Genomic DNA, 26754 nt, shown 5'->3' with positions numbered 1-26754 from the left:
CCTAACACTTCAATTTTAGTTTGTTTTGTTTTGTTAAGGTTTTTTTTTTTTTTTACTCCTATTGAGTACTAAGTTGACATACTTACAAAACTATCATACATTCAGTATCTCAGCACTAAATAGCAGTAGCTCACAGCCACTGTTTTTTTTAACATAAAATTCACTTTTTCCTTTTCCATGAATGCTATTAAACTGAGTGTCATATGGCTTTCTTACATTTACAACAAAAACTTAAAATACTTAACTTGAGAACAAACATTCTTGTATTTATTTGTAAAGAAAAAAAAAAGAATAGTCTGGGGAAGCAGTTAGATATTAAAATGTAGCTGTACAAAGCTAGTATGTGCTACTCATTGTAGCAGCACAGTACAGAGCACATCTGTGAAAATACACAGGATTCATTTTACACTTTGATGTGTGGCCTTTGTTTCTTGAAAGCGATCTGCTTTGCACTGATAACTCCACATACTGTTTAATGCAAGGCCGGTTACGTAAGATTCCCCTAATAAATTCCCTCAGGGCAGCTATAACCTGTGTTCTCATACATCTTGGAAGGATTAACTTCTAAAACTAAAAAGTTAAAATTGCAAAGTAATCTATAAATAAAATAGTACTTTCACTAAGAAACCTCAGGTCATTTAAAATTTCTAGGTTTTTTCCATCTTTTATATTAATAGACTGTCAGCTGTAGTTTTGTCAGAAAATCATACTATTGATTCAATACAGAGGCTTTCCATATCTTATTTATGTGGTTCTAAAATATATATGAATGCTTGATCATACTTTCACTAACTGGTAACAGCAGCTGGCTTTTCAGAAACAGAGTATCCTATAATTCACTGAAAAACACTGCAGTACATTTCTGACAGAAGAAAAGTATGTTGAAGACTGAACATAGAAGTCAACAGGAGTTTTCACTTCTGACACTGACTTCTGTATAACTCATCATGGTAACTTCTAGATTAAACTTAAACAAAGTTCCCCTCTGTACTGATTCAACACCTCAAAGTTTTAGTATTTTGCATTAAATTTTGTTTTATATTCAACTAACATCTGCCACCACTCCTCAAATCCTCTGCAACGCTTTGTGGAAAGCTACCTTTGGTTTCATGATGACAGCAACTGGGTCACTGGTTTCAGAAATCCTGTATCAGTCAAACTCATTCCATCACTATGTGGAAAACATTGTAATAAATGTAACATGCCAGACTTGATTGACCATGTGCCCAGGGCTGGGCAGTGTCACTCAGTAGGGAAAAGCTACCATGACAGTGAGGGGCAGGGGGTAGGGTGCAGGGCTATACAAGCTTATGATTGAAATTGTTATTAAACCATCCTGCATCTGAAGAATATAGAATATAGCATATAGAATATTGGAAACTCCAAAAAGAAATGGCTATGTGAACATGTAAAATAACAGATGTTACTCTGCTTTACAATACTTCTCTTGGAAGTTTATGTTGTCAGAAGGAAACAGATCTAGTAAGACTGAAAAAAAAAAATAAACAGTTTTTTTCCCCAACAGAATTAGAATACCTATGTAAATTAATAAATATATTACCACTACTCTACAAAAGAAAGGCTTTTTAATTTACTATGTTGCATGCATAAACACATTTTATTCAGATTGTAAAAAGGAAGATAAGCAATGTCTAAGGGCAAAGGCTACACTTTTCATTTCAACAAAACAAGTGTAAGTAGATGAGAATTAGATGGAAGCATTATACGCAGACAGAACATACTATTTGGAGAAAAAACTTGTAATAGGGGTCTAAAAACAGAGATTGTCAACATATTACCATGGGAGACTGATAGATGCATAACTGTTCTAACAGAGGCAGATCACTTCCAGTCATGAAATAAAACAGAAATCAGCCACATTTGTAGGAGATTACCAGTAAAAAGCTTGCAAACATTCAGAAATAATTAAACAGAAGGTATTCTCCCAGTTCAGTCTTCCTTGCCACTGAAGTTTGACTCTTGGTATGGTCAGATCAAGGGGTTTGATTTCCTTTCTTATTCTGGCTGCAGCGAGCTTGAGTAGGACTGTCTGGTAGATGCCTTTGGCAAACACACACCTCATAAACTGAACAGCTTGCCCTTCTCATTTTTTTTGCCCTCATTTTGGTCACTCTTCATTCTCCCTTTCTCTGTCTCAGTCTTTTCCCAAATACACAACCCATCCTTAGTTTTTCTTCTTTGGTCTCTGTTTTGCTACATCTGAATCCAAATTCAGTACATCATTACCTCTGTATCTCAACTAATATCTATGTCCTGCTAGCCTGGCAAGCCTCCTCTCCTCTAGAGATCTTCAATAATCCCCACTGGCTATGTGCAACACTCAGCCATTTCTCACTTAACTTTCTATTAACTACCTAAGAAATCCAGACAGCCTCCACACCACTATTGGCAATTTCTTTGCTACACACACTGTCATTTGTCACAAATAGCTATTCCTCATGTCTTTTCCAGTAGTTTCCAGCATCCTGATGATCTTATTCTCAGGTCAGGAAACATTTGCCTTCAGCCCTGCCTACTTTTCTCTGTCAACTGCAGAAGAAAGGCCACAATGCTTACAACTTACATGACTAGAGTTGCAAGGAATTAACTGGAGTGGAAGGATTTATTTAGCTACGTAAGATCCTGCAGGGCAGTCTGACCTTACTTGGCCTATAGACTGAATCCTCGTATATATATGACATGAGCTAGTTTCTATCTAAGAGTTGTGCAGCTGTCTAGGTAGCTTCTCACAAGGGCCACCCTTCTTTGCATTCCATACTTCTTGTTTTGAAGTTCTTGACTTCCAGTTTGATCTCTCCCAAGATCTTTATGTTCTTCTCTGTTGCCTCTATGAAGTATAAAAGCCAAGAAGCGTTTCTTCCTTTCTTACCTACCATCTTCACTGAAAATCCCAGAAATGTGCATACCAACATTTTGTTTATACCCCAGGGATACCAGAATTAAATTTCACCTACTTTGTAAGTAAAAAGCTTAGTGATTCTCTGCTTCCCCTCTTCCTCTTACATGGGACAGGGAGGCCTTAAACCTTCTTCAGGCTTACTAGAAAAGAGAATGTAGATCCCCTTCTTTTGCTAGTTCTTATTCAAACTTGGAAATACTGGAAAAAAATAGGGAATTCTCCCCATTCTCTCCTCATTGGAAGAATACAGAGGAAAAGCAAGTCCACCTCATATCTCACACCAGGAAGCAAAAATGGGAGTCATCATCCATAAAGGCAGCGAGAAGATGCAGTTACCCCATCTTGAATTTACTTTGAACACATAAAGCTCATAGTTTTCCATAATGCCATACAGTCTCCATGTTTTTTAGGGAGCTTAAGGTATATTGCTTATAGTAAAAATGCAGTTTATTGGACAAAGAGGTTAACAATTTTATTTGTATGTAACTTAGCCATACTTGTTTTCAGCCTTCCTTCTTTACTATTTTCTTAGTATCAGTTCTGCCTTGCATACTTTCAGGATCAGAAATGATCCTGAGATCATTATCCGTACACTGTAGGTATTTAAGATCATCGCTTTTCTAAGTTCTCCAAAAGTTTCACTTAGCAGTGGGTGAAACCTTGATGTCCTGGAAACAAAAATAACTTGGGGAAACTGTGAAGGAAGAAGTGCAGTCACCCCTCATCATACTCAGCTAATCCTCTAACAAAAACATGCAATAAAAGATCACATGCAGGTTCATGAAAAAGTCCAGATATATGCAAACAAGTATTAACAAAGAATGCAAGAGAAGTATAGAAAAAATTTAGCTTCTGTATGTGTCATTAAAGTGAATGATATCATAAAATTATATGTATTTTTTTAACAATAAACTTTTACTTTCCTGCTTAAGAAAGAGATACTGTATGAAAGAACCAGTAAAACTATTTGTGGATTGGATAAAATATTTTACAAGGCACATAAGACAGTAGCTTTGCTTACCAAAACCATTTCTGAGAATTGTATCATTACACTCATAAAGAGAATATTATGTGGAGAAAATACTGAACGTTAAAGGACTCTTTAATCTACCAGAAAAGATGTTCACATGCATTAAGGATCACCCACTGGATCAAATTATCAAATAAAGTCATGGTTTCATCATCTCCTACTGAAAACTCAATAAAAAAACAGTAGTCAAATTTTACCTATTAAACTCCATGTAGAGGTAAATACATAATGTTTGACTAGATGATCTAATGATACAACTTACTCAAAGATTTTATCACAGCTCAGACAGGTCTCCAGTCATCAAAATCTACAACTAGGGAATTATAAGATCTGTGGGAGAACAGTATATTTTTCTCACCTAGAGTGGACTCTCAGAATTTGCAGCTAGCCATCAAAAATTACAAACTGTCTAAACATCAGAGAGTCATGGACTAGTACTATAGCAATGAATCCAAACTGACACAGGGTGTCACGTCAATCTGTATCTTAAAACATCTGGGTTTCTGCAGAGGAAAAAAAAAAAAGTACAAATGGAATAATTCAGCCTTTAAGGCTTGAATTCATTTATAATTTATGTGCTTTTAAGTCCAGAGTCCAAAAGCTGTGCATTAATACTACAACTTCAAGTCAGTAAATGAACACTTGCAGTAAATACAACAGAAAATGGAAATACGCTTCCTCTTTTTTACTGCATTTAATCCATCTCACAATGTTTCTGTCAGTGTTTCTTTCTTCGTATGTGGGCATGTCATTGCCTGGAGCACTGGTTTACATATTATATTTCACAGGATTTTAACACAACTAGAAGAGATTTTGTATATTTTTAAAGTATTTTAGGGATAATTTGAGATCTGAAGAGCAGTTCTAAAATCAATTTCTACAGTGTGAGTGAATTATATATTACACAGTAAGTCTAAAAAGGCTTGTAGTCTAGATGTGATTTTGAGTAAGTGGAAATGGGTAGCATGTAATTACTGCAGAAAAAAAAATTTAGATTATCCTAATCTAACAAAATCACATTTAAATGAACACTTTAAAACGTGTTTGATAGATGATTGGATGATCTCCTTCTATTTTATGCTGGCAGACACTAGTAAGGAAAAAAAAAAAAAAATCACAGAATGGCCCGGGTTGGAAGGGACCTTAAGGATCATGAATCTCCAACCCCCCTGCCACATGCAGAGCCACCAACCTCCACATTTAATACTGCTGCTCAGAGTCCCATCCAATCTGGCCTTGAACACCTCTAGGGGTGGGGCATCCACAACCTCTCTGGGCAGCCTGTTCCAGCACCTCATCATTCTCTCTGCGAAGAACTTCCCCCTGACATCCAACCTAAATCTTCCTTCCCTCAACTTCAAACCAGTTCCCCTTATCCTGCCATTATCTACCTTTTTGAAGAGTTGATTCCCCTCCTGTTTGTAGGCTCCCTTTAGGTATTGAAAGGCTGCAATGAGGTCACCCCGCAACCTTCTTTTCTCCAGGCTGAACAAGCCCAGCTCCCTGGGGAGAGGGAAATAAAAGCCTACTACTAAGAAGGAAAAAAAAAAAAAAAAAAAAAAAAAAAAAATTAAAGGTATGTATTGTATGACTGTGAAGGGAGGAAGTCTGACCACAAGTCAACAACTTCACACTATTGACTAGCAGCCACCGGAGCCTTTCAAGCTCTCCTGTATGTCAGCATCCTGCATGATCCTGCATGATGCTCTCCTTGAGCCACGATGTCAAAGTTACTTCTTGAGGCCAAGAGATTTCTTACCAGGTATCCAACATTTGCATCAAAGTAAGCAACATTTTTTATATGTGCACAACATTTATATACACATATGTATATGTGTGTGTGTGATATTTTGTGAACATCAAGCAAGCTTAATTATCAGACACAGTAAGTAGTAGAGTGCTTGATCACCATCAAACATTGATTGGTAAGTCCTTTTGGTTATCATATCAGTAATTTGTTTCAATGTAATTCACCTGTGACAGTAAGCCAGATGCAAAATGAACTAAGGATTTAAATCTGGGTTGGGTTCTCTATCTATTCATACTCATCACTGTACTGAACAAGAAATTTCTAGGTCCTCACAGGTTCTAACATTTACCATTTATTTTTCTTTTTTCCTCTCTGGTAGTCAAACCAAGTGGCACAAGCCATAGCTTTACCATAGAGTAAACTGCTTAGGCTAGATGGATAAACAATAGTTTCCATTTTCCTCGACGAGCAGAAGTGACAGCATAGCTGTGGTATGAATTCACATCTGTCTAACCTCATGAGTGTGTGTGCCAGTCACACCTTTCTCTAAGAACTGTTAATATTAATCCCTCCTTTAGCTCTCTAGGTGAATTACATTTCTTTTTGTTTGATGGCCTTCAGATTTTCAATTGTATTCAATTGCTACAGTTTTCATAAAAAGCTGAGAATTGCAACTAGAAGGGACTTTTTGCAGTGGGAACAATAGACATGTAGAAGGGCCTGCCACATCTGGATCAAAAAGGATGTTTATGATGACAGGCACTATAAACATTGCCTATCTGTTCCTCTCAGATTTAAAATATCTCTAAAAAAGGGCTTGTCTACCTTACATTTTGTGGGATATTTGCATAGGAAAAAAAGATCTCACTCATCCCTTGTTAGAATTGCAATTTTATGAACATGATACTAAAGCTCAGTGGACAACATTACTAAGAATTTGTTTGATTCATAACTGTCTTCTAAATTATAATTTATCACACTAAACCTGAAAATGTGTCTGTATTTGTATGTATATTCAGTAAACCAATTCTTTGTTACCTTTCATTTGAGATGCATGCTAAGCTTCAAAATTTCATTTTCTTCAGATGGATGGAACTTCAGAAGACAGAAGAAATGATTTAAAAAAAAATGTTAGTCACATCTTCCATCACTACAACTTCAGTGCACCCCTAGCTTTTATTCTGAGTTTTATTTCTGCTGAATTTCAGAGCTGAGTTCAGATATTCTATAGTGACTTACAGATTCAATTTGCAGATCATTCACTTATTATATGAGAAATCTCTAGTCTAGGAGTATATTGACCTTAGGCTCTTTCTGTTGTTCATGGAGGAATGTTACCTCTAAGAATCTGTCTTGGACATGCTATACTATCCTTTCTTTCTAAAGTCTACAAAGAGACTTCAAGTGCCTAATTTAACACAGAATATATTCTGTTAATTTTCTAAAACTTGAAATCACTAAGCATAGGCAGACAACAGTAAACAGCTAAGTCAGATGACTTGTCTCAGAAAAGCCCTCCAACCATGTTCTCAGTAGATGACTTAATTACCTCAGTGTTTCCACCACCCAACTGCCTTACTGGCAACACTGAATCGCCACGTTAATTTCAGTAACACGTACCCTCTGTTTACGCATCTCAGATGAAAAAATACAGATTCTGGACTTCAAAGTCTTCACGCATTCAAGTGCATGAACATGACAGTAGCACAAATACCTATCCTTTCTATGACAAATTAGAAAAAAGATATAACCTGAACACAATTACATATGTTGCAAAACCTCCTGTTTTTTTCTATACCAGAGGAGACAACATTAATTGAACTTTGCTGGAGTACTATACTTGTAGGTTCAAAGCTAGAGCAGGAAAAAAACTCAAACTACTTTTCCTTCACAGTGATACCAGAGGCGTTCAAAAGCAAGTATTTGTAATCTTTGAAGAAAATGTAACTGCAATGTTATTTAATTTTCTTTTCAGAATAGAATTATTAATGAAACTATATTTATAAGCCATTACAGACAATCTTTCATGGTTATTCTTAAGGGATTTTTTGTGAAAATTTAATGAATTAACTCTAAATATAATTCTATCACAATATATGGTATGTCAAATAAAATTCATGTTTCAAGTCCAGATCAACATAAAGGCATCGCCCAGCGATCCCGTTGTCAGGATTTGAATCTGACTCCTATGTATTTTAATGAACAGTATCTGGAAAAGGAAACCTGAATTTCCAACAAATATCTGACTGGCTCTTCATTCACACATCCATTGATTCCATCCATCAGACATCAATCATATTTCTTCGTCAAACAACTGACATCAAATCTCTCTTTGCAGAAATCAAGTCGCTTTCCAGTAATTAGAGGCCTTTGATTGCTGGCCTCTTATCATGGCAAAATAGCTGTGTAACTTCAACAAAGTCCCTTTTAAGGCTGACACTATACCAACTACCTTTTTGCTCTTATTTCAGAAGGCAGATTTCTGCTTGCATTTCAGTATGCTGCAGGTGCGTACTAAAGTTTTCACATCTGACAAGTAAAGAATAATTTATTCTTAAAGTCTCACAGTATTTAGATAACTCCTAAATTAAGAATGTAAACAATGCTACTGTCTATCAGTTCTACTGCCATCAGTATTATTGTCAATAACATCTGCTTTAAAGCAATTAAAGCGGTCTTCAGTTACATAACCATAGACTTAACAGCATAAACAAAGAAGCTGCAGAGTATCTGTAACAGCCAAGGCACAGGATCTGCAGATCTCCTCCAGCTACCTGAGAAGCTATGAAATCCAGTAGCATATGTTAAGTGATACATACGGGGAAAAGAAATCTTACTTCATGTTAAAATGAAGTAGGCTCACAGTTGACCTGGAATAAGATCTTAAGACTGCAACAGTCATTTATGTGCAAAATTCAGCTTAATTCTCAAAAAATTTTAAAAAGTAAATATATAGTAGGTACTCTTAGAAAAGTAACAAATAGCAAAGCAGGAACCATGTACGTTGTTACCTAAATTGATGTTCTCCTACATTTTGAATACTGCATTCAGTACTCTACTGACATAGGCTTTGAAATCTCCTATCACTGAAGCTCCCTAACTTCTAATCATAAAGAACCTTATTATCACCTCTTAGGAAAATTATACTTGTTGTTTAGCCTTGTCTGGGGAAGAATGAGATTTGTTGACTTCAACTTCAATTTATATTTTATTCCAGGATTTTATTTTTGTAGTTTATCAGTAACTACAGTATCCTAGGTGCTAAGGAGATCTTTAATAAGTGAAGATGCAACAACAGCCAGTATCTGAGAACTCAGCCAAACAGACTCAGATAAAAATAAGTCATAAATTTTAATGTTCAAGGTGACTGGCCAATCTGTGGAGGTAATATAATATCAATCTCATCTCAAGTATTTCAGTTCAGATTTAGCATCGAATTTTGGAGATGCACTGTAGTCATTTGCAAGCCTCTGCCTTACTTTATAATAAAAGCTTCTTGCATGCCCAAGGTATGCTACAGCGGTCAGATTCTATGATTCTACTTGATCCTTAAAAAAGGTGAATGCGAACATATGAAGGCATTCCTGGTAGTTTCTTGAAAGATGAATAACATCAATTTGATCAGAAGACTGGATGCAGACTATCCCATGCACATTTTCTCACAATACTCTTCCTCACATACATAGTTAACGGAAGACCAGTGAGTCACATTCTCCAAGCACTTCTAAAACTAAATGAGATTTAGTATGGTACGTGCATCATGAAGTTCTTCTGCAGTATACATTTCACATGTAGAGTTACTCTGATTTCTCTTGGTATGCTTTACATGTATTTTAAGTACCACAAGGCTCATGCATTTTGCATCCTTAGTAAATCTTTTCAAATCATGTAACATAATTTAAGTCTTCAAGCGACTTTCATTTATTTCTTTCAGCACCACAAACCTCCATTTCACTGTCATTTTTGTTCTGCACTCTCAGTTTTTGTAAAATAATTTGCCAACGCTTCTTGTAAGAACAGATAAAGGCTTTGTATATCCTCCAAATGTCTTCTCTTTCTCTTTGCACTCTCTGCCATGATTCACTGTCTATCTAACTGAATTTGGATTTAGTTTCTAAAACAGATTAAGAGCCCAAGATCAATGAACAGAACTTCAAACCCTCAAATGTTCCAACAAAACTGGAGTTAAAATAGTTTGGGCAACATTTTATTTATTGGCAGAAAGTAGATCAAAGTTCTTCAAGACAATCCCTTTGTTAACAATGTGAGATATTTTCACCCTCTTGAAGTATAGAAACACTGCTATTTTACAATAAGAAATATCTTCAACCCTTCCTCCTCCATGTTGTATTTAGGTTATCAAGTAAAATTCTTAGCATAATACAGGAAAATAATAAGTATGGAAGCAAGCAAGCTATAATTTATTATTAAGTGAAGCCCAGTTATTCTGTACATGTTTCTCCAGTGAACATTATTTCACTAGAGAAACAATGTTCTTCAGTAAAGAACAGGTATTCTTTTTTGCTATCCACTTTATTTTTTGTGATTCATTACTCAGTGTTACTATGCTAAGAGTACAGAATTGAGAACATGCTTATTTGAAAGAGAAAAATGCAAGGATGACAAAATACAATTATTATATCATACATAGTATCATTAAAATTTGCTTAATTTTGTTATATAAATAAGTTAGGCAAAAATTTGTAGATAGAGATAATATCTCTCACGATCTCTAGTGAGTGGATCAGATTTCAGCTATGCTGTTCTTAAGATATGACCTATTATTAGATTACTAGAAATATAAAACAGCTTATTTTAGATATTTGAAAATTAGTCTGAAGACTAAGTTCTTGTACTCAATACAATCTCAAGTACTGCTTCAGGACCTTTTGAAAGAGCATATTGCTTTAACCACTCCTAAATATTCCCAGTCTTAGTATCTAGTTGTCCAGTGAAGACCAAGGCCTGTTTTGTTATTAACCTGTAAAACTGTGTCCTTGGAAAATTAATTAAGTGAAAAGCCTAACACTTTTACTTGTGATTTACTTTTTTATCCCCAACATTTTCATAAGTATTTAAAAATTAGAGGCAGCACCTGTTTTTCAGTATTTATCCATTGAAAGCATAGTCCTGGTAAGGTATTTATATATATGCTTTAACTATGCTGCTTTTATGCAAACACATTTTTTCCCCTTCAGGATAAGGAGCCTTCCTAGAAATGGACAGCAGGGGGACTTCAACTCTGCTCTCTGCTGTACTTATGGATTTTGCTTTATTTTAGAGCCACTTGATTCAAAACAACTGTACAAACTGGAATGCTTCCAAAGCTGATCCTTGTGCTCTGTCTTGGAAGACTAAGCAATAGGTTTTTCTGATTTTATCTTTCTGCTTTTATGGGCTAACCAGAAATTTGTGCAGTTTAACAAAGACAAATGCCAAATTCATCATCCAGGGATGATGAATCCCATCGACCAACTGATGCTAACTGGAAATCAGTTTTGCAAAAAAGGCCCTGGGGGTTCTAGTGGACCAGCCTCCTGGACTGTATCAGGAGGCATGTTGCCAACAGGTTCTGAGAGGTGAACCTGCCCTTTTATTTACCTTTGGTGAGGCCACACCTGGAGTACTGTGTCCAGTTGTGGGCTCCCCTGTACAAAAAAAGATGCTGTACTAACAGATTCAATGCAATGACTATGGAGAGAGAACTATGAAGATAACAAAGTGACAGAAGCATCACTAATACAATGAAAGGCAAAGAGAGCTGGGACTGTTTAGCTTAGACTTAATTCCTTGGAAAAAACAACAGATACAGAGAGCACAATATAATATAATATAAATAGCACTCTATTTGATCAGAGCAAAGTCTCAGCTACAAAACACCATTTTTCAAAATAGTCACCATCATTCACTATATATTTTTAACAGGAGCCTGCATACTGTGCCTGTAAAAATCTGCACCAGCAGAAATGACCCATGGTCGCTGTTGCCACCGCAAAAATGCACTGCCCACTGCTCATATCCACTGGTTGGTCCCCATCAATGGTCAGCAAGTGTCAGTGAACGTCAGTGGGGGCCATCTTATTTTGCATGGAGAAATACAGAGACACACCTTTGCTTCATACACACTTCCTAGTCAGGCACCATTTGATCAGACAGCCCCTCTACTGCCACCTGTCACTAAGCAACAACATATAATGGCATATTAGTGGGAAGGTTCAATCTGTACTACCATACCACCAACATCTGCCTCTGACAGTGTGGGCCAACATAAAATATGAGACATTACCTTCAAGGCAGTCCTCAAAATAGCACTATCATTTGGAGAGTGGAAGAGCAACTTCGTGGATACTCTGTGACAACCAGCTAATTAATTAGATACGCTGAAATGTTAATACAGTCTTTAAATTTTCCCTTCCCTTTTGTTATTTATTCATTTTAGGTTGTAAACTCTTCAGTGACTTTTCTCTTCTACGACTCTTCTTTTTCCTTCATCCTAACTCTCTAATTCTATACTTCCCCCATTATTTCCCTGAGGCTTGGCTTTTATAATTATTTCAATATCATGTCTTAGTTTTCTTATTTCGTTTTTATTAATCCATTCCCTGGTCGATTGCCTTGATGAGTACACTCACATAAGTTCATGCTTGGACATTTTTTTAAAGGTCTGATTTAATTGGCATGGATATATGGATACATTTAATTATTTAAGTGACTTGTATAAGTAATCTTGATTGTTTTCATGAGAGGAACTGAGTTTTAAAAAGAGATGCAAAAAGCTTCAGACTAAGTGCACATTCCCAAATCTGTTTGACAGTATGTTCCTGTTCCAGTTGCATTAGGTACCATAGCAACTGCAGAGAAAGAAGTGGGATATCAAGGAACTATCTCAGCTAGAGAAGTAAACATGTAGTTGGAAGTACAAATCTGTGCTGCTTTGTTTTTTGTTTTTTTTTTTTTTTCCCCTGCTACCTTGTCTGTTCTGTATCCAGTTCAAGTGTGATGTTTATGATGAGCAGCAGTCTGAAATACTTTTTTTGTTTTCTCCTTCCCACCCCAGGCTCTAGTGACTGCACTGGTGACCTTGTGAAAGACCTTAATATTACTGAGTCCTTTTTTAATAAATATACTCTACATATGGCATATGTAAGTAAAAACTGTACATTGTTAATGTAGGTGTAGGGAGCCACTGGAGGCCATAGAGCTATCTAACTCCACTTAAAATAGACATAACTGATCTTGTCAGTTTTGGTTGTTACAAGAAGAAATGTCCCTAGCTCACATAAAGACAACAGATGTGGGCATCTGCAGTCTGAAAGAACGAACTTGAAACTTTCATCAAAAACAGCATTGTTTGCCATTCTCTAGATTATGCAGGACACCCTTCACAAACTGGCAGGTATGACAGAAGGCAGACAGGATCAGCACCTCTGAAGAATGTAGGTTTGAAGGATGGACAGGACAGCCTGCTTCTAAAAATACAAAAGATAGGTGTCTATCACACAACAGAATTAAGTCCAGAATCCTGTCCTAGTGAGTTGCTGCTAACACCTTTGCCTCTTGGAAAGCTGCACTGCATTGCATCATTAACATGTAACTCTTTTGTTACAGCTACCATCCCTCATTTCTTATGGCCTCTTCTAACTTCACCCTATTTCTATTTGCTCATACTTTCAGCAAATCAGTAACAGAATCAAAAAGTTCAAGTTACCACCCATTGAATGATTGCCTCCAAGTTTGACTCAAAAGTAAATGAAAGTTTATTTGATAAAGCCAAGAAAATAAGTGAGAAGAAATGTATTCTTTTTTTCTTAAACCACAGGAGTCATTAATCTATTTCACAGTAAGGACTAAGCATGGTGACTGTAGCAAGGGCTATATTTAAACCTTAAATTATAATAAATACCCAAGAAAACATCATCTTTAAAAGAAAACAGCAGGTTCGTGATCACCAGTGTAAAAGAAAGAATTAAGCTGGCTTTAATGCACCATTAAGTATAAAATGGAAATATTAAATGAAAAACTGAATCCTTCCCAAGGGGAGTTATTCCTACAAAAGTTACTCAGATATTAGCTTTTACCTATTAACAGAGTAAAGGAAAAGTCCTTGAATAAAAGAAATTACAAATCTTAATCCTCTACTTTAATGGAAACTCTTAAATTAGGTAGCTATTTCAGGTTATTTTTACAATAACAAGTCATGAAGAATCAAGTCCCTCATGGGACTGACCAAAATTGAATTTGCAGCTTTCTCTACAATGCTGACAATCATAATAAAATCAGAATCAGGCAGGTAACAGCCTCAGTACAACAGCTACACAGCAAAAAAAGCAAATTAAAATGTAAATAGGTATGAATAAAATAAATGTAAATAGATATGAATAAATATGACTGAACTAGGCCTTATTTTGCTTACAGCATATTTGCTTGCTGCGTTTAAATAACATACAAGTAGTGACAAAATTTGAATTCTCACTGATGATAATCAGAATCGTAGTATCACCAAGGCTGGAAAAGACCTACAAGATCATCCAATCCAACCATCACCAATAGTTCTCACTAAACCAAGTCCCTCAGCACCACATCCAAATGTTCCTTGAACACGTCCAGCGTCAGCGACTCCACCACCTCCCTGGGCAGCCCATTCCAGTACCTGACCACTCGTTCAGAGAAGTAGTATTTTCTAACGTCCAGTCTGAGACATTTTACAGAGTCATCAGACATTTTACATTACCAGCATTTTAAAATAACATGAGGTTAAAACTGTATCAGGTAAAAGCAAGAAAGTTAGATTATAAAAATATGTTAGGAACACCACGCAAAACCACGCTATATCTTAAAATTTCCAGTCCCCTTCTGTACATCTACAAAACTTGCAGATTTTAACAATTATTCCAGTCTTCAAATCACAAAGACTAAACATCTTATATGCACAAGGTAAAGAATAAGCAATACTTATGTTACTTTTAGATACCTAGCAATAACTGAATGCATTTATATGTGTACGCTGCATTTTACATAAGCGTGAAACAAAGATATGCTATACTCTGAAACAAAAACAAAAAAAAAATCCACCATATTACTCATTTGAAATTTTCCTCAACCACCTATTTAGCATGATCCTGCAGAATATGTAGGTTTAATATGCAAAGTTTATCTCATCCAAGCCAAGTAGGCAGACCACAGCTATCCCAGTGGTGGCAGTGGAGAACAACAATATGGAATTTACAGTGCATCTCTCCTCTCCTTGTGAGAATGTAGTGAGCTCCCATTTAGCATGTACTTCACTATTTTCAAAATACTCCTGTCAAAACATGATCTGTGGAAGAGAATAACAACAAAATTGATGAGATCTAGACAACTGGAAGTATAGCTAGTCCAGAATTTCATACTTGCCTTGAGAAACACTTGTTCTACAGAGATTCAGGCCTGGTAAAGGAAACTTTGCTACTGTAGCCTATATTTATAGATAATATTAGCATTTTAAAACACCCAATGGAGGAGCAACTTGCATTGTTTCTTTGTTGCAGATGAGTACCCTAGCCACTGAAACACGGACTTAATTTTATCACCTGGCCTAGCAGTTCTGCAGAAAAGAACTTCACAAGAAGTCAACCGCAACCTAGATGGCAATAAAGGAACAGAGGACAGTAAGTTGAGGGAGGGGACTATCCCCCCTATTCTGCCCTTATGAGGCCCCACCTGAAGTACTGTGTGCAGGTCTGAGGCCCTCAGCTCAAGGAAGATTTGTAACCATTGGAGCAGGTCCAGAGAGGGCCACAAGGATGATCAGAAGGCTGGAGCACCTCTCATATAAAGAAAGAATGAGGGTGCTGGGCTTACTTAGCTTGAGAAGTGAAGGCTGCAGGTATACCTCATTGCGCTCTTTAAAGGGAGCTCATAAACAGGAGGGAGACTATGTGCATGGTAAGACAGTGACTGGAACTAAACAATCCAAGCCATTTGATGGCTCTAGGACTCTTCCGTCATGATGAACACTAAGTAATCACACAGAACAGAAGAGCTGCAGAAGGAGTCTTGGACTTACACAATGCAAACCAAGAAGTAACCCAGAAAACAGCACATTCTACTCAGAAATCTGCTCTATTTTTAGACTTATTAAAAAGAAATCTAATACAAATAGCTACTATACATGCACTAAACTGCTATGCAGCTAACTACATTAAACATCCAGCATTCTGTATTGGGATCTGCTGCTCCTATGTTTTTAAACGAGTTCACTCAAAAGAGTGAATATAAAATATTCTCCTTTGGAACCCCAAATTCAACATACCTCCAACACAGCACTCCTCTAGTCCACACAGATCTAAGTTCAAGACTTTAATGCAAGCTGATATTTGTAGATTTCTTAAAAATTGACATGTATCAATATACTTTCAAGGCTCAAAGTACAATTACCAAGCCAGCTGCTGAACTATTTAACTTCAGTAAAGGCTTGTTTCATTACCACTGTTAAAATCAGTACACCAAATACTTTATTCCCAAAGGTGGGCATATATTTCTGATTCACTCCAGGAGAAAAAAAAAAAGAGAAGAAAAAGAAAAAAATGCAGACATTTCATAAAAAGCAAAGAAATAATAAAAAGCAGTTGATTTCACCTTCCACTTAGTTGCACATTTCTACCACTCCAACGTAAGGAAAGTAGCTCACCCTGAGCAGAGTGCCAACTTTCATTCAATTCAGGTTAAAAGCAATCATCTCTCTGAGTAGCTGATACGCTGGAAACTTACATGTTAGCTTACTCCTCAGCTACCTGCTTGTGCTCCCAGAACTTAATCACACCCTTGAGCTACATTAGTCCCAGTTGCTCTAAGGTTTCAAAGCATAGGGGAGCTCACAGGGTGGTTACTTTGTTGTGTATAATATGCACATTAGGGTACAGTTTCAGAAACCTCACTGTAGGTATCTAAATATTCGAAATCTAACAGTATCCAAGCTTTCACTACAGCCAAGGGTTACACAGGACCCAGTTTCACTGCTGTGCCATAGGCTTCTAGAGACAGTCAATATATCATAAGTTATTTAGCACTAACTTTGGATTTGTTTCTCTACAGGGACAAAATTCTCTTCCCAGTTTCTCAGTTTTCTGTTCTAGAGCTATTTTGCAGATTTTGTGGGTTAATGTTCTTTCCAGTATTTACCATCTACCTTTTTAAGTACAGATTTAGACTTACAAGGGCTGCCCTAAAAGTAATGCCTCATATTTTATTATGTTGGTCCACAATGTCAGAGGCAGATAGATGGTGCCATGGCAGTAGAGATCAAACCTTCCAATATTCTGTTATACGTTGTTGCCATGTGACAGATGGCAGCAGAGGAGCAGTCAGACAGAATGGTGTCTGACATGGAAGGGCATAGGAAGTAAAGGTGTGTCACTGAATTCCTCCAAGCAGAAGCAGTGGTCCTCACTGACATTCACTGACTCTTGCTGAATCTTTGTGGAGACCAATCAGTTGATGAGAGCACAGTGAAGTGTTGGGTGGCGCATTTTAGCAGTAGTTAAAGCAGATCACTTCCGCTAGTGCAGATTTTTATAAGCACAGCATGCAGACTCTTGTTCATTGCTGCTGAAAACGTATTGTGAATGACGATTACTATCTTGAAAAATGGTGTTTTGTAGCTGAGAATTTGCTCTATCAAATAGTGCTATTGTGCTCTATCTGTTGTAGTTTTCAAGGAAATAAAAAGGAGGCATTACTTTCAGAGCAACTGACATATGCAGAGAATAAGTAAATACTTGATACTAGATATTCTAGTACTTACTTGATTAATTCAAATTTGATAAAGCTCTGCCCTCCCTCATTCCGTTCTTCTGATTTGAAAAGAATGCTTTCTATTTAAAAGCATCCCTTAGAATGCAATTATATTTACTTGATTTACATATTAAAAACATCTTATTTTAAAAATTCCACATAAAACTGCATTGTTTTAGTGTACACTTGCTGAGAAATATAATTATTTTTACCTCTCACAAAGCTTTTGAGGATGTGGTATAAAATTTTATTTCTCCCTAAGTAATACGCCACATTTGCTGAGGTGCAATTTGAAAGGAAAATATGTGTAAAAATAAGACTGTCTATATTATAAATACTACAAAATTTCTTAAGTTTCCTGCATGGAGCATGAACTTCCCAGTAGCAAAATTGCTATTTTTCATATTCATACTTCACGTTTTTCACGTATACTGCATGCCAGTGTACAGATACCTACTTTATTCTACCAATTTCTCACCTACATTTTTGAAAGAATAGCACAGTTCTTCCCTAGGTTTCTCATTTAAAAGGAATGTGGATTGTCCTCTTTTTTTTTTTTTTTTTTTAAATTACGTTTAGATTTCAGAGTGTACCTCAGCAAACTGAGCAGTTTTCCAGCTCAAGGTTTATTAGCACAAATCTTATCTGCTGTCTTTCTGTTTAAGAATCCTAAGATTATAGTTATAGTTTAAACAACAGCTAATTTGTCAGCTTTTCATCCATTATTACTCCAAGAACTTTTCCTATTAAAAAATATCCATAGAAAGTTATCCCCAACCCTGATACTTCTTCCACTGCTTCTTTCCAATTAAATGTAGAACCAGTATTTGCTCCTACAGAACATCAGGTTTTCTACTTGCAAATCCTGAAAATCTAAAAGGCTACAGAAAATGCTGTCTTTGAAACAACACTGAACATTTGTTCTAAATTACCAACTTTATACTGCTATGCTCTCTTGGAATTCAGCCTTTTTTTTAAACTCCTATATTTTATCAGCAAATCATCTTCACAAAATTTTCAGAACAGGCAGGAAGCAGGCTTCCACAGTTCTGTGAAAATGCAAGCTTTTATAGCCCTGGCTCCAAAGGAAATGTTTTAAATTTGTAATTCGCAGTTTTTTTCTCATGTATAAGCACTACTAAAAGTATAAAAATTCTAGATTAGCATATGCCTATGCTGATCACTTTGTTACACAGACATAAACCAAAATAGTAGTTGTCTGGGTACTAACAAAAATATGATTTTGACAAAATCTTAGTATCCACCCAGTATTTGAGTTAGAAATTTCAGGTGACTTCCACAATGACAGGATTGCATAACTTCTAGCACACCTAAATCAGTTTAATTGTAATGCAGGTATTACCATAATTCAGAAAAACAATTAAGTGACTGTAAGTAAGCACAGCCTGAGACAAGACTCCACAAGTGCACACTAAGCAAGTATAATTTAAGAACATACTGAGGTGGTAAAAACTTATTACAGAAACAAAATAAATCCTTTTGTTTATAAACCTCAGAAATGCCCATAGCAAAGAACATGCGTATGCAAATAAGCATCCAAAAGATAAGAATGAGACACAATGGAAGTAAATTCCTCCAGAACAATAAAAGACTTGTTTTTCAATACATAAATAAAACTAAGGATTAACGTTGAAATTTTAAGTATTAATCTAAATCTCCAGATTTCTGCACTTAAAATAGCCCTACAGTGCTGAGTTTTATGTGTGTACAGAAATACTGGGTCCAATTTTAAGCTGCATTAGCACACTCCTTGTCCTGATTTTGTATCATAAAGGAATCAAAACAGCATCTTAAGAGATGATTTCTGAAGTTATCAAGATTTCTGTAACAGCTTTGTTTCCCAGATCAAACAGTGGGTATTATATTTGTTCCCTTTATTAACATTCCCACCTCCTTTACCTTGAAAATTCACTGCAGTGTGGTGAAGTTTCCACTGACTGGAAAAGGGGAAATATAACTTCAATTTCTTAAAAAGAGGAAAAAAAAAAGTCCTGAGGAACTAGAGGCCACACAGTCTCACCGCCGTGCCTGGAAAGGTTATGCAGAAGATCAACCTGGAAACTGCGCTAATTCACTTTAAAAACAGAGCTGGCTGGTGACAGCCAACGTGGCTTCAGTAAGTCAAATAATGTCTGACAAACTTGGTGGCCTACTACGTTGAGGTTACAGGGTTGGTAAATAAAGAACTACAACGGATGACATCTACAAGAACTTGTACAAAGCCTTCCAGTACATAAAAGACAGTCTACAGGAAAGATGGCGAAGGACATCTTAGAATTGTAGCGATAGAACATGGGGCAATGGTTTTAAATTAAGAGAGAATTAGATTAGATATCAAGAAAAATAATCTTTACTTAAAGAAAAGGGTGGTGAGGCACTTGGCACAAGGTGACCAGAGAAGCTGTGGATGCCCCAACCCTGGAGGTATTCAAGGCCAGGTTGGCTGGGATCTTAAGCAGCCTGATCTATTGGGTAACCATGACAGAGGGTTGGAACTAGATGATCATTAAGGCCTCCTCCAACCCAAATCATTCTATGATTCTAAGATTCTTTTCCTCACCCCATAAGGTAACACCACCATGGCCATGGGTTAAGTCTACAGGGCAAGAGAACAGTATACATAACTGCAAACTGGAGACATTTTTTGAGACCCTCATCTGTCAATACAGCAGCCAAGTCAACAATGGATTTCAGCCTGTCCACTTTCTTTTAATACAATCAGTTTCATTTAACTTCACTGTACTTGAGTCTTAGCTTATTTATATCACACTTAAAAAACGAAAGATTACAGAGCTAAGAAAGAGAAAACTGTTGGAACTTCAAAGCAGCTCTTTGAATTGCAAATTACCTACAGCGCAATGTATCGTTTGAAACCTCAAGTGAGATACAGCAGTTCTGGCTGAAAGAGTTTTCTGATCTCCAAATCATTCTTCAGAAAATTTTGCAAATGGACAGCAATTGAATCAGTGCCAGAGCAGATTTAGTTTTACAAGAATTATAGAATCCTTAGAGTTGGAAGGGACATTTGGAGGTCATCTAGTTTAACTCCCCTGCAATAACTAGGGACATCACAGCTAGATCAGGTTGCTCATTGTCCCCTCCAGCCTGACTTTGAATGTCTCCAGGAACGAGGCATCTAACACTTCCTTGAGCAATTTATTCCAGAGCCTCACCACCATCACTGTAAAAGACTTTTTCCTTATAAATATATACCTCAATCTACCCTCTTTAAGCTTGAAGCAATTTCTTCTTGTGCTATCACCACAAATCCTGCTAAAGTGTCTGTCCCCTTCTTTCCTCTAGCTCCCCTTTAAATACTGAAAAGCCACTATCAGGTCTCCCCCAGTGCATTCTCTTCTCCATGCTGAACAGCCCCAGCTCTCCCAGCTTCGACCAAGGTGCAAGACCTCGTACTTGGATTTGTTGAACCTCACATATTTCTCCTACGCCCACTCCTCAAGCCTGTCTAGGTCCCTCCTGATGGCATCCTGTCCCTCTGGTGTGTCAACCGCACAGCTTCATATTATCAGCAAACTCGCTGAGGGTGCACTCAACCGCACTGTCAATGTCATTGACAAAGATACTAAAGCGTATCGGCCCCAGCACTGACTCCCAGGGGAATCCAGTCATCACTGGTCTCCATCCAGATATGGAGCCGTTGACCACCACTTCCTGGACGCAATCCTGCAGCCAGTTCTTCATCCATTGAACAGTTTACCCATCAAGTCCATAATTGGAGGAACAAATATTCCATTATTTCTTATGACTTAGCATATTACCAGAGAAAGCAGCTCAGAAGATTTCAACCAATTTTTTAGTTCGTATAATTTACTTTAACTACTGGTTGCAACTTTATCATATTTAAATGCAGCAAATCCACTTTGACTTCAAACAATCTCTGTCTATTCACTTAACTATGATTACGGTTAAAGTTGACTCTGAATTTGTTATGTAGTAAAAATTTTAAAGGAAAAAAAGAAAAAAACAACAACAAAAACAAACACAAAACTGCATTAGGGCAGCGTGATTGAATATGCTCCAGAGATTACATCACAAATACAGTAGAGTTTTCCCTTGTAGTAGTAAATTGTCATCATTGCCATAGTGAACAGAACCATTTATTACCTCTTTTGTACACAGGGGTACTTGCTAAGTCCACTATTTTGGTGAAAGGCTGCCACATTCATAAGCAATCCAAGGACAGCTTGAGTTCCAGCAACAAATACTACTCGTGTGTTTCAACAAAAGGTGAAAAAAGGTAATCCTTGGGAAGTTCTCAAACTCTATTGTGAACATAAATAATTACTGATTCCTTGGGAAGATGAAAAAAAAATCACTAATTCTTTCTTAGTTCCTTTCTATACTGTTAAATGGTATTACTAGGAAGGTTAAACAGTGCACACATTCCTTGTTAGCCTCTAAATCAGCGATTACAGTTCAATAATACACTAATACACTAATAATATGATAATCAATGGATTATCATTTCTGATTTTTCTTCTCCTAAGGTTGGAGGAAAGAAGAGAGTGTTAAAAATACACAGTAGAGAGCACAGCCCTCACTTAAGGCAAGTACAGCTGGTTCCTCAGCTCTACAAAGTCTGCAGCACTTGGATCCAATACGACATATCTTTGTGCAAAAAAAGGCTAATATACAGAAGTCGGGAGGAAGAATGAAGACAGAAAACAGAAAGTTAAAGCTTTTTTTGTACATTTTAACAGTGATGTCCACGACACCCATGGACAGCTGTATTAAGCAGACTAATACAATACTAATACAACAGTAGCAATGCTTCCAGAAGAGAGAGAGCAACTCATCTTTAGCAATATAGCAATAATTAAACTTCAAAAAGTGAAGGCCTTTGGATTCAGAGTTATGGTCATGAAATGGCCATTAAAGCTAAGTCCATCTGCTAATGCATTTTAGCTGTTGCTGGAAAGACAAGTTCCTAAACTTGTGCAAAATTAACATATTACCCTGTTCATCCAATTGGCCCTAAGTACACACTAATAGAAAAATGACAATACTGTAGGATTTTGTCCTCAGTGTGTGAACTCTATATCCCTTTCCATCAAAGGAAATAAAACCATACACTGCCACTATTTCTCACATCTTCCCAACTCCTGACCAATTTCTGTATTAACTTTCAAATTCAGAGAAAATTGAGTGATGTGTAGGGAAATCACTTAAACACAATTCCACCAACAGCCCAGACAATTACTAATTTGACAGATAGGTTCCCATCATGCATTGGAGCAACTAAGGTTCAACTCCCACTTTTTTATTATTATTTTTATTTTTTACGTTTTTTTAGAAATTCAAAAACTCAAAAGCCTGCACAACTTGAATAAAATTTGATCCCAGAAGTGTATCTCAAGAACAAAACTCCACATATTTCCATTAGAACTAAAAATTAACCGGTAAATTACACACCTAAACCAAACAAAAATGAAAATGAAGAAGTTTGGAAACAAGCAGCAGAAAGCCTTACCCTGAAAAGCTGCTGCATTATGAGATATTAAAAATTTTAACGTAGCACTAGACGTTTGAAGTACTTGCTGTATATCGTGCTTTGCTGCAGTCTGATATCTTTCCTCCATCTTTTTGGTACAGCACGTTGGATTTTTAGAAGTACAAACCTGGAGATCAACACCTAGAGAAAGAAACAATTGCAATGATTACTATGAAATAGAAGTTCACAATACACAGAGAAAATACATGTTTTTTTCCTTTTTTTTTTTTTTTTAAACATCACTATATACATTTAAAAGACATGCCTAGAGTTTTAAAGACATTTAGTGTTAAACAAATTTAGATGGCAGTATTAACTAACATTCTGTGTGAAGAGTACCTTTATTACAGTTAATTAGTCATATAATAGCATTACCTTGACGCTGTAATCTTACTCCAGCTGTGAAGATTGCTAACAAGTGTTGGTAAAGTCCAAAGAATATGCAATGTACATCACTTGGAATACTGACTTGCTAGCTTATATGATCCAGCCCATAGCTCATAGCCAGCATTCTCATGCTGTAAATCTTGGGCTAAAAAGATCTAACTGCTACTAAATATAACTGAACAGTGGAAAGCCCATTCCCGATAGGTACATAATAAACATATTCATACTGACTTTCATATGAAGCAGTCATAAATCCTAGTCTAACATATTTTACTGTTTCTTTCTCTAATGACCAGCATTCCCCATGTATTTGTCATGACAATTTACCACTTCACTAACAGGATGAGAAAAGCTCATAGAAATGAACATCTTCTCAAATGTTTGGCACACTGATATTCAAGAGGAGCAATTGAGTACTGTATTTCTTATTGTATACTAAAAAATATCTTTTTTATAAAAACATCATCCCTGAGGATTCAAGTTGGAATTTGTGGTTGTGGAGGAAGAAAAAAAGCAAGAAATTCTAAAGTAAAAAATCTGTGTTACCTTGCCTTTATACATGCTTCAAGCTATTACACCATCTCTTTGAACTTATTTCCCTGCCACTAGATCTACAAATCGTAATGCTTCTTAAGTTGACTCTTCTACTGTTTTTCCATATTTTCTCTAATAAATCACTCTATATTCTATATTATGAATACAGTTACGGAAAAAGGGAAGCATACATGGCTTGTACTTCTCATATTCCATTAGTTACCTTACATAAATTAAGGTGTTTTAAATAACATTTTCCAAAAAGCTCAGGCAGAAACATTAAGCTACTGAGCAGAGTATGCTGTTGATACCAAATTGGGCAGAGGGGCAGATAAACCAGAGGACTTTGCTGCCATTAAGATAGAATTCAACAGGCTGAAGGATTATGGGCAGAGAACATCACGAAGTTCAACAAAGGCAACTGCAGGGTTCTGCACTTGAGGAGAAATAATTCCACGCAGCAGTACAGGTTAGCAGAGTTAGCAGCCCCGCAGAGAGGGACCTGGGTGTGCTGGCATGCAGCAGGCATTGGCAGCAGTATACCCTTCTGGGCAATGTATCCTGGGCTGCATTAGGAAGAGAGAACCCAACAAGTCACTCTGCTCTTATGAACATTATACTAATATAATGTTCATAGCAATTTTAACATGCTCAGGTCAGATCTGCTATTAGATCAACTTAGAATTAAGAATCAAATTAGAATTACCAAATCTTATCCTTGTCAGTACCACAGCAGTGAGATCCCATGAAAACGTCACTCATGTTTCCTTCAGGAGTATGTGTTCTGTTGAATAATTACTGCTTTGTGCTCTGGACGTATCTTTGACTTCTCCCTCTGGTACAGAGCAGAGAGGATTCAGAGACAGAGGCTACAAAGGAGATGCAGTAGACAACAGGCAGTAGATGAATAGAACCACAGCGTCCAGCCACATAATATGGCACAAGTGGATTACCTCCTCTCTCTCCTTGTGCAATTTGAAGACTCTTACACACTTCAGTTTAGTTGCTAATGAGGTAAAGAATTAGATTTTAGCACTGATTAAAGTCAGTGACTATTAAATGTAGAGATACCATGCTTTTTTTTCCCCAAAAACATTTCTCGAGAACTTAGAAGTACTCCTTTAGGCTATAGATTTATTGAATAAAGCCTTTAGGCTCTATGTTTTTTTAAGAGAACCAATTTTATTTTTCTTTTTGACCTTCATCTGAGAACACATCACAGTGCTTTAACTCAATTCCATTTCTAGTCCATTCCAGTCTAAAATATAAGGAATGCCTGATGTTATCCTCAAGTGTAACACATTTGTTTTATTACCAACATAAAGGCACTGCATTGTACGGAACCAAATCACAATAGTTAATAAACTTTAGAGAGATTTTTCCTTATAGTTAAAAGGTACAGATCTATAGTCTTTCTCTAGTTTTACAAAGGACAAGGAAGGTACAATTTAAGCAATACATGGTGTGTTCTAATTTAATGCATTTTAAGAATATTCACAACTGATTCCACTTATTCTCTTTCCTGTGATGTACTTATAAATTTATATATACAGAAAACTATTTGTATTTCTTATAGTTATCTCAACTATTTCATTTTTGAAACACAGAAATGAAAGAGCAGTTGCAGAAGTTATCTTACATACTCTAACTGGTACAGTTAATGCCAGCAAATCAGTGTATTTTAATATTATCGAATGAGAGTGAACCATTATTTTATTACCATTCATAGAATCATAGAATCACAAGGTTGGAAACGACCTGTAAGATCATCCAGTCCAACCGTCTCCTCATCACCACTGCCACCACAAGCACTAAACCATATCACGCAGCACGTCATCCAGATGCCTCTTGAACACTGCCAGGCACAGCAACTCCACCACCTCCCTGGGCAGCCATTCCAGTGCCTGACCTCTCGCTGAGAGAAAAAGTTCTTCCTTATGTCTAATCTAAACCTCCTCTGATACAGTTTGCGGCCATTGCCCCGGGTCCTGCTTGTTGCCTGGGAGAAGAGGACAAACCCCTCCTCACCACAACCTCCCTTCAGGAAGTTGTAGAGTGCAATGAGGTCTCCCCTGAGCCTCCTCTTCTCCGGACTGAACAATCCCAGCTCCCTCAGCCGCTCCTCATAAGCCTTGTGCTCCAGACCCCTCACCAGTTTCGTTGCCCTTCTCTGGACACACTCCAGGACCTCAACATCTTTCCTGCAGTAAGGAGCCCAAAACTGAACACAGTACTTGAGGTGCGGCCTCACCAGTGCTGAGTACAGAGGGATGATCACCTCCCTGCTCCTGCTGGCCACTCTATTTCTAATGCAGGTCAGGATGCCATTGGCCCTCTTGGCCACCTGGGCACAGTGTTGGCTCATGTTCAGCCGAGCATCAACCAACACCCCCAGGTCCCTCTCTTCTTCACACTCATCCAGCCACAGCTGCCCCAGCTATGCATTTCCACACCACTTACCTTTGCTGAGTGAAGCATGACTTGCAAGGCCCACCTGCCTGAGCCAGTGAAAGTTGGGGAAACACAGGTGATGCTGGGGAGATGGGCTGAAAACAGCTGCCACCAGCCCTACAGCACAAGGCAAGCAAACACTCTCGCTAAAGTCCAGGAACAAATTAGGATGGGCAAGGCTCTGCTGGCACCCCAATATATGCAGTGGAGGGACATGAGGTCACAATCCATCATCTGGTAACATAACACTTATTTTTCTGTGACATCAAAACTAGTTGTCCAGGGTGCTCTCACCCTGAGGAGACTTGCCCAACCCCTCAGCACACTAGTCAGCACCAGCACTGTACCTCTGCACAACCGCTAGGGCTGCTGTGGTG

At 37.2% G+C, this 26754-nt stretch overlaps 1 protein-coding gene across 1 annotated transcript in view; it reads right to left on the bottom strand.

The window, feature by feature from the left end:
- Window positions 1-26754, bottom strand: part of GPC5 (glypican 5) — a 623755-nt gene that overhangs the window by 568275 nt on the left and 28726 nt on the right. The window contains 1 exon segment of the mRNA XM_042866778.1: window positions 22985-23146. Coding sequence (XP_042722712.1) covers window positions 22985-23146 — 162 coding nt within the window.

This window comes from Lagopus leucura, unplaced genomic scaffold, assembly GCF_019238085.1.
Source record: "Lagopus leucura isolate 7727_CA_CO unplaced genomic scaffold, USGS_WTPT01 Super-Scaffold_100001, whole genome shotgun sequence".
Lineage (NCBI taxonomy): Eukaryota > Metazoa > Chordata > Aves > Galliformes > Phasianidae > Lagopus > Lagopus leucura.
Note: the sequence above shows the minus strand (reverse complement) of the source record. Positions and strands in the feature narration are given on the sequence as shown.